Source organism: Xiphias gladius, chromosome 9 (genome assembly GCF_016859285.1).
Source record: "Xiphias gladius isolate SHS-SW01 ecotype Sanya breed wild chromosome 9, ASM1685928v1, whole genome shotgun sequence".
Lineage (NCBI taxonomy): Eukaryota > Metazoa > Chordata > Actinopteri > Istiophoriformes > Xiphiidae > Xiphias > Xiphias gladius.
Window position 1 is genome coordinate 23,209,545 of NC_053408.1, and position 9,065 is coordinate 23,218,609.

At 41.1% G+C, this 9,065-nt stretch overlaps 1 protein-coding gene across 1 annotated transcript; it reads left to right on the plus strand.

The window, feature by feature from the left end:
- The first annotated feature begins 3,916 nt into the window (after positions 1 to 3,916).
- LOC120794332 (cytochrome P450 26A1) lies at positions 3,917 to 8,700 on the plus strand. Its single transcript, XM_040135308.1, has 7 exons — positions 3,917 to 4,193; positions 4,607 to 4,831; positions 5,470 to 5,751; positions 6,348 to 6,497; positions 6,628 to 6,762; positions 7,748 to 7,894; positions 8,047 to 8,700. Exons 1-7 carry the CDS (start codon positions 4,005 to 4,007, stop codon positions 8,383 to 8,385), a joined length of 1,467 nt encoding a protein of 488 aa, XP_039991242.1. The 5' UTR covers positions 3,917 to 4,004; the 3' UTR covers positions 8,386 to 8,700.
- The last annotated feature ends 365 nt before the right edge of the window (positions 8,701 to 9,065 follow it).

The window sequence follows — 9,065 nt, forward strand, 5'->3', positions numbered from 1 at the left end:
TCAAATTGAGTGCAAAAAAAACTTTACACTTCTCTTTTAACCTCCATTCACCTGGCAAAAAAGAGAAAAGCTTTGTATTCTTTCCTTTAGCTCCAATAAGTTGATATAGGAAATGTATGGTAGGGAAAATGGGTAAATAATTAAATAGATTAAAAAAATAGACAAGCAAATTAATTTTTATTTTATTTATTAAAAACTTATTAGCGATACAGAAAAAAAATTACGTTTTCTTTATTTAACCTACTATTTAGAAGTTTGGTTTTGTATTTATTTTGTACTAATTTTATTTATTTAAAAGTAATTATATTTTTGATATGTATTCAATTATATCTTTGATTTGTCTGATAACCTGTTATTGTCCATTGTCGGTTTCGGGGCTCCACACTACATGGCTGCTGTTTCAGTTCAGATTATTTTTTAAACTCATTTTAATACCTGACAATCCACATTGTGTGTTCAGTGGCAAAATTTCTGTATCACTTTTAACAGGCCCTGGTCTATTTCTGACCTGCATAGTTCAGATGAACAAAAAACAAAAGTAGTTACATCTGGGCCAGCAAAAAGGTTGGTCTATGCTGTAATCCTGCTGCTCCTCTCTCACTATGAAGGTGTCTAAAAAGGCTTTAAGACCCTCTGGTGGTCACCACTGGCTGCAGTGTCCATTATCCTATACAATAATGGACTGAATGAACATGTTGATGATTTTTCCGTTTGTAAAGTTTGTCCTGATGGCAGTGATGAAGAAAATGTCATGGAGTCATTAAAATCCAAAGCGTTCATCCTCTGGGGAGCATGAACATGATCAGTTAATTAATTACAAACTCTCTGGTAAATTGTAACACACACTGAGTGTGAAGTTGATATTTTTTATTTTTATTTAGTGCTGAATGAGAGTTCATGGAGTGAAAAGGTTCATCCTACAGTATATTTTGATATTTCCACTCTATAAGTTTTTGACCTGAAAGTAGGGCAAAATACATGTATTTGGACCAGGATAAAAACTGTTACACTTTTGGCTGTAAATTAAAGTGTACCTTTACGGTCACATCCATACATACACTATGAAATGTATAATGTACAAGTGGCAACAGTGAAGGTGTAGATCTCTGGTTAGTCTTGAGGTGGAGTCCAGCAACAGATCAGCAGATTTACAGTGAGTTCTTAGAGCAACATGTTGAGGTGTGGACATATAAACAGCCAGGAATCATTCTCTACACTTGAACTTCCATTCACCCACCCCTCCTCCTCCCTCCTGCTTTATCGCACCTTAACAGCAGAATCCTGTTTCACACATTCACACTGTGATGAGAAAAACTCACCAGCTACAGCATGACCAGCTCGAAACCCATTCACCCTGAACATGCATCACCCACTGCTGTCTGTCTGAACACATAGAGTAAACAAGGATTTGTCCATTAATACTGTGGCTGATGTTGGATTGAGCTTTCAATAGACTATATACTGTTAAGCAAATACATTAATGTCATGAAAATGGTAATATTTTATCATTAGACCTTTACTGTTATTTTGTCATGATCAGAGTTGTCAGCGTTGTCTAAGCCTTCCTTCAAACAGATGCAAATATTTTATGGTCAAAGTAACTGTATTTATATGAAGTACTCTGTCTTTGGAGTGCCACATTTTTTAAATGTATTCAAGCCAGGAAAAATCCTAATTATTTATTTGTGGACATGTGTGAATACAAGGAAATTTAACATAGTGTTTACTTAGAATAATAAACCAGAAAGAGTTTTCCAACTTACACAGTAATCACATTAAATACCCAACTGGAATGGAAGCCATAGGTTAAAGTAGGAATAATGACACTTGTAAACATAGCCATAGATTTTATACATACTGCATTCATGAGACAAATTCCCCACCCTACACCCAAAAGAAAGTCTTTCTTCATTTTGCAAATTATATTCACTGAGTTCAATAATATTTTCTGCAAGTTTTATTTTATGGGAATGGTTGTTTTAAGGAAATCCCTCTGAAAACTGGAATTTCCTGTTGAAAAAACGCTTTTAAATTCACCTAAACTAACTCAACTAACTGTGTCAAAACATACTCTGTTTTAATTAGTACCAAATTACATAGTTACCTCCAGGAGACATTATTTAGCCACTGCTTATCAGGAAAGCACACATTCATAATAGTGTTACTGTTTTATTAGCCAAATAAAGGTCTACATGCTTTTTCCAAGACTGGATTACCAACAGGGAAAAGCTGGAGTTCTGGAGCTCAAGGTTTACTGTTTGTCAGCTGATTTGTACTAATTTAACTGAAACATTGTTTGGGTATAGTTACAAAAAGTACAATATGGCCTGACATGATTGGTGCAGGACCAAGAAATATCCTATCTGAGAAAAACTGTACATAATGCACAGAGAGGGAGAGAACGTTTGGGTCAGTTGTGGCCTTGTAGCTAATCTTCGCCCCTGGGCCCCGTAGCAGGTTAATCCGGCCATGCTTTTTCTAATTCTCCATGCTGATAGGAATAGAATTCTGGTGGAAAAACACTGAGTTATCTATTTATTTATTGTTGGTCTAATAGTGATCAAATAGCTTACTGACCATAAAAAAATGGAATCAGTCTAAAAAAAATACCCACAGTGTTTTTCATTGGAGAAAGTGAATTCCCAGCAAAAAAAAAAAAAAAAAAGAGGGTATGTCCTCAATGTCCTCAGTGGTAGTTACTGCCCTGCTTTTTTATTTGACATCAAGCCATGATAGGAGATCAGATGATATGTCCAGGCTTTTGTGAGACGGTAATAGTGATAGTTGCTGCCTTCCCGTCAGGGTGAACCTCAGGGCACCCTCTTTTAAAAACGCACACGGTCAGCCAGAACAGACGGCTCCATCCATGTCATGCGTCGCTGTAGCAGCAGCGGCGGCCGAGCCGTCTCACCCTGGCCGAGCCACAGGCCCCACCGCACACACGTCCTGACGTTGTGGCAGCTCGTAAAACGCAGGGGGGAGGAACTGGTGACTTGCTGATGAGCACCTTCTCTGCCCGGTGTTTACTTTTCGTGCGCGGCCGTCCCTCCGCGGTTCTCTGCTGACCCATGTTTGAACTCGCTAGTTTTATGAGAGATATCATTTTTATAACTCGCAGATGGAGAGGGAGAGCGGGTTAAAGTCTTCTCCTAGATTCGAGGGGGTGGATCTGAAAGCGGTCTGATAGATGCTGCTTTCCACTCACGTGTTAATCATCATTTCATCCTGCAGTCATGTGCTGCCTCACCCTTATACTGATATACACCATAAAGGCAAGTAGGGAAGAACCAGGCTTGTCCGTTTAAAGAATTACAGCCAGGTGGTTAAAACTGTCAGTAAGGTGCCCACACGTCAAATTCTACCAAGTGCATTTGCGTTCAGGCGCCTCCTATGAATACGAGGTCAAATAAAATCTATTTAAATGAAATCAGTCTTAACTTTTGAATGGCACCAGTGAGATCCACGGAGGGATTAAGACGCTCCTCGGCCTCTCTTCCATTCTCTGAAGCGGCTGAAAATGTGCTGCTTTAAAGCCTTTTGCGCTTGAATGTAGGCCGCCCTGCAGGCGAGATCACTGATCCTACACGCGGGCCTTAAGCCAAGGTAATGAGTGTGTAAACGAGCTGCCTCATTACCAACAAAGGCGTCTTGGGACGTGCTTCCATTGTCTCGGGGGGGAATCTTCACCTTTTCTCAGTGAAATCCGCCGCGGATTGTCTGCGTGCAACGGGAGGTAGGGATTAAAGATGCGGCCCTTAGAACAAATGGGGAGGCCAGTCAGCCAGTACAGGCCGGAGGCGGGGCCGGGCGACACCCACAATTAAAGATGAACTTTGTGTGAACTAATTTATCTGAGGGAGGAGAAGGTAACGGGCTGCCCGCAGCCCCGGGAGCCTATAAAAGCGCTGGGTGAGAAGCCCGCAGCTTCAGTAGCTGACAGAGCTTCACCTGAACGGAACCCAACGCCCCAACAAGACGCTGCTTGTCACCGAAGCCGCCTCGGCATGGCTCTGAGCACACTGCTGGCTACCTTACTCTGCACCATCGTGCTTCCCGTCCTGCTGTTTCTGGTGGCGGTCAAGCTGTGGGAGGTGTACATGATCCGAGGCAGAGACCCGAGCTGCCCCAGCCCGCTACCCCCCGGATCCATGGGTTTACCTTTCATTGGGGAGACGCTGCAGCTCATCCTCCAGGTAAATGCACGGCAGAGCCGCAGGCTTCTCCTTTCACGGGGAAAGCCTTCATGATGCCAATATCCACCTGTGGGTACGGATGATCAACGCAGTAGGAGGAAATCGATTTGAACTTTAAACTTTTATTGGCTATATTTTCATTTTAATGAACGAGTAACACTGCTTTCTACGTTGTTGCGCTTTCATGGGCTGTTTATGGGACCAACAGGGTTATTTGAGTAAATATGCCGTTTAACTCCAGCCAGCTGAATTCATTGTTTAAAACTTGTAGACATTCTGGAAATATATCATGTTTGCAATATTTTCAGTTTTAATCCATGTATATACGTATGGCCTACAGGTGTCTTTCAGTGTTTCTAGTATCTGTGTGTGTTGACTCCTCTTGTCTTGGGTTCGTATCTGCATCTGCACAGAGGAGAAAGTTCCTGCGGATGAAGCGTCAGAAGTACGGTTACATCTACCGCACACACCTCTTCGGGAACCCCACGGTGCGCGTAACCGGCGCGGACAACGTCAGGCAGATTTTGCTGGGGGAGCACAGGCTCGTGTCCGTGCAGTGGCCCGCGTCTGTGCGCACCATCCTGGGCTCAGACACACTGTCTAACGTGCACGGAGCCCTGCACAAGACCAAAAAAAAGGTAAATTGGGAATTTATTTGAAACCCTCCTCCCTCACTCCTAAAGGGGTGTGAAACGTCAGCATAATGGTGGATAGACAATACTTTGAGGTGTTATTTGCTCAGTCCAAAACTATCAAAAACTACTTTCAAATAACCCCTGCTTTTAACACATTTACCTCTCCAAGAAGATGAACATGTCCCAGCTTATGGCACTGTAGTCTGATTATAGTACGTCTAGATTTGATTGCATATTAATCAGGAAAATGAGGAGAAAATATCCTATATTATCTTTCACTTCTTGCTTGATTTATGTTTGGGAAAACTGGAGAACCGTGTTGGTCTGATAATAATTATCACATTACAAATAAGTGGCCATAGTCATTTGTGGTCACTTGATACTAAAAACCCATATATTCATAAAACAACTGGACGAGAATCTAGAAAAGTAAAATGTGATTTTAAAGAATACTTGAATTAAGATGATTTGCACTTGGAAGCAGGTGGAACTGTTCTTAATGCAGTGGTAAAATGTTTAACTTGCTCTAAGAAAAATAAATTTTAAGGACTGAATTACACACAAATGACCTGGTAAGATTTTTGCAGTGCACTAAGACAACATAACAATGTAACCCCCATCACCCCTCTGGTCTTTTCCAGGCCATCATGCGGGCATTTTCTAGGGAGGCTCTGGAGCTCTACATCCCCCTTATCCAGGAGGAGGTGCGGGCTTCGGTGAAGGACTGGCTGGCGAGGGACTCTTATGTGCTGGTCTACCCAGAGATGAAGCGGCTTATGTTCCGCATAGCCATGAGGATCCTGCTGGGCTTTGAGCCGGAGCAGATCAAGACTGACGAGCAGCAGCTGGTGGAGGCTTTCGAGGAAATGATCAAGAATCTGTTTTCTCTGCCTATCGATGTGCCCTTCAGTGGACTGTACAGGGTAAGAGAGAAACACATAATCGTCATGTAGCTATGTTCCATTTTTAAGCTTTAAAAATGTGGCGTTAAGTAATCCAAGCTTCAAGTACCACACAAGTCTTTTTGCAGGTTACATCGTAGTGAACCATATTTAAAAGCGTGTTTACATCAACAGTCAAACACAACAGTGGATTACTTAACTTGCACAAATTAGTCTAGAAATTAATAAATGAAATGAAATGAATGGAAGCCAACGGTTGCCTGAAAAGTAAATAGATTGTAGTATTGGGCTAAAAAATTTCAAAACTCTGGTGTTGTCCTTTTTTAGCCAGAACAAGCGCATCAGATGAGGCAAGCAGAAAAGGAAAATGCTTGTAGTAATTGTGTGTGTGTGTGTGTGTGTGTGTGTGTGTGTGTGTGTGTGTCTATAGATAGATTTTATCTATCTATCTATCTATATATGTGTATATACACAGTGAAAGCAAAGTTCAGTCAAATTCATCTCCAAATTTGTCTCTTCTCTACCCTCCATTCATCCTTGCCTCCCATATTTTCCCTTCTCTTCACTCATTTGCTCTGCCTGTCCCTGCTCCTCCTGGCATCCCTCCCATCCTCCAGGGTCTGAAGGCAAGGAACTTCATCCATTCCAAGATAGAGGAGAACATCAAGAAGAAGGTACAGGAGTCAGACAGGGGGTCCAATCACAGAGATGCTCTGCAACAGCTCATAGACAGCAGCAAGAAGAATGGCGAGCCCTTCAGCATGCAGGTAATGATTGCATAATCGCTTCATTTACCTTGTCAAATGACATGTATGAAATAACAATGTCATCTGTTCTTATAAGCCACTGTTTCAATTAGGACCTGAACTAATTCTGTGTCTGCTTTTCTGTTTCCAGGCCATTAAGGAGTCTGCTACGGAGCTGTTGTTTGGGGGCCATGAAACCACAGCCAGCACAGCCACCTCTCTGCTCATGTTCCTGGGACTGAACCCTGAAGTTGTGGACAGACTGAGGCAGGAACTAATGGACAAGGTAATTACACTTCATACCTTTTTAGCTCTATAAATTGTTTTCCCAACACCTTTTGATAGTGGCTGCTGAAATTTTTATGCTTAACATTTAACATAACAGATAATCTGTAACTTTGAATTCAGTTCATTCATGTGACCATTTTCTTAGAACTTAATTAAATATGATTGTGCGTTGCATTATTAAACATGAGCAGGAAAAAGTCATTCTTGGCTTTGCAAACAATTGTTGACCAAAAAAGGTCTTAACTAAAAGTGTACTTGTGACCTTTTCCTGGGCTTTCAACCACATCTCATGGCCTTCCTCAGCAAATGGAGTTTATTCAGTTGTCCTGGAGGTAGCTGAGTTTTCATTTAGCTCACGTGATGCCAACTGAAAAAACTGCATCTGTTGAAAGAAACCATGAGATGCAGTTGAAAACCCTGCAAGCAGCAAGTGGACAGTGAGTATCCTTAAGCAACTTATTTTTGGGAGTGTCTGCCAATATCTACTTTAATAAAATGACTATATAAAAATACACAGTAAGGTTAGTATACCCTATACCTACCATACAGATAGTAATCCACATTGAAGCTTTCTCAGTAAAACTAATTAGTGTAAGCAATGTTAAACCCTGATCAGGAGCTGGATCATGAGGCCAGGTCAGATGAACAGCATTGAGCTAACCAGATGGATTACAAACATGAGCTTTTCCCTGTTTGTTGCTTTGGTGAGTTCTTTGAGTTACTGGATAACAAGGGTTTTCTGAACTTGGAAGACCAGCAGGGCTAACTAGCTAGCCTACAGTAAACTTGCAAAGTACTGATGGATTTTTTTCAGTTAGTAGCACCACCCGCTTTAGTTTGATTCAACCATTGAGATTATTACAGTTCAATAAAATAAGAAGATTAAAATCAGGCTGAAATGAACAACCAGCACTATTCTATTCCTCACCAGCCATCATGACACTCTGGTAAATACTGTCTTCTGTTTGCCTCTTTGTCTTCAGGAGGAGCAGGGGATGGACATCCAGAGCCTGAACATTGAGTCCTTGGAGCAGTTAAAATACACCAGCTGTGTCATTAAAGAAACATTGAGGATCAACCCTCCTGTCCCTGGGGGCTTCAGAGTGGCCCTAAAGACCTTTGAACTCAATGTAAGTTAACAAAGATTTCTATGAAGGTTGTTTAGTTGGCAGTTTGATGTCTAGTTTTCATCAGTGATCATACAAACCTAAGGTTCCCACAAGTTTATTGGCATGTGTCCAAACTAGCATACTTACTCATTATTTTCTCCTCCCTACTTCAGGGTTACCAAATACCCAAAGGTTGGAACGTCATCTACAGTATCTGTGACACCCATGATGTGGCAGAGATCTTCCCCAACAAGGAAGACTTCCAGCCGGAACGCTTCATGAATGAAATCTTAGCCGAGTCCTCCAGGTTCCAGTACATCCCATTTGGAGGGGGCTCCAGGATGTGCGTGGGGAAGGAATTTGCCAAAGTCCTGCTGAAGATCTTCCTAGTGGAAGTGGTCACAAAGTGTCACTGGACTCTTTTAAATGGGCTGCCCACCATGAAAACAGGACCTACTGTCTATCCTGTGGACAATCTGCCAACCAAGTTTACCAGTTATGTACAGAATTAAACTGATGACGAGTGGTTGATTCCTAAAAGCAGTGTGAAATTTTGAGGTTCTCAAATCATGTGTGTCTTATCTCCAAATCCACAAGGGAAATTTTTGGAAGAACTCAGGTGTTCTTAGGAAACAGATCAAATGCTGCATTTAGACATGAACAGAAAAGATGTTCTTTTGGATTTGTGTCAATTTGGTCTTTTGGCATGAATTGTACCTACTGTAGATGATTTGAGAACGTATTTTACATTTTATATTATGGTGTTAATATTTTGGATTTGTGTGTGTGTGTGTGTGTGTGTGTGTGTGTGTGTGTGTGTGTGTGTGTGTGTGTGTATGTGTGTGTGTGTATTTACTTTTTTTTTTTTTTTTTTTTTTTTTTTTGAGGATATGAACAAACTAAACGAGAGGCACTATACACAGACACTTTAATCAGCTCAGAGGAGTATCTATAGGATTTTGTACATATATAATGTAGAGTCTGTTTATGTAACTTCTGTATCTTATCCCAACTTATTTAAGTGTCTTATGTTACATTGTATGGGCTTTTAATTTAATAAAACTGTTTTGCAATAAATCTTGGTTTTTGTGATTTAATTTAAAATAGATAAAATAAAAGGGTTAAAGTGTAATGTATATGACCGGCTACTTGAGCACACCCCCTGGCAGTGAATTCAGTTCTCTCATCTCGA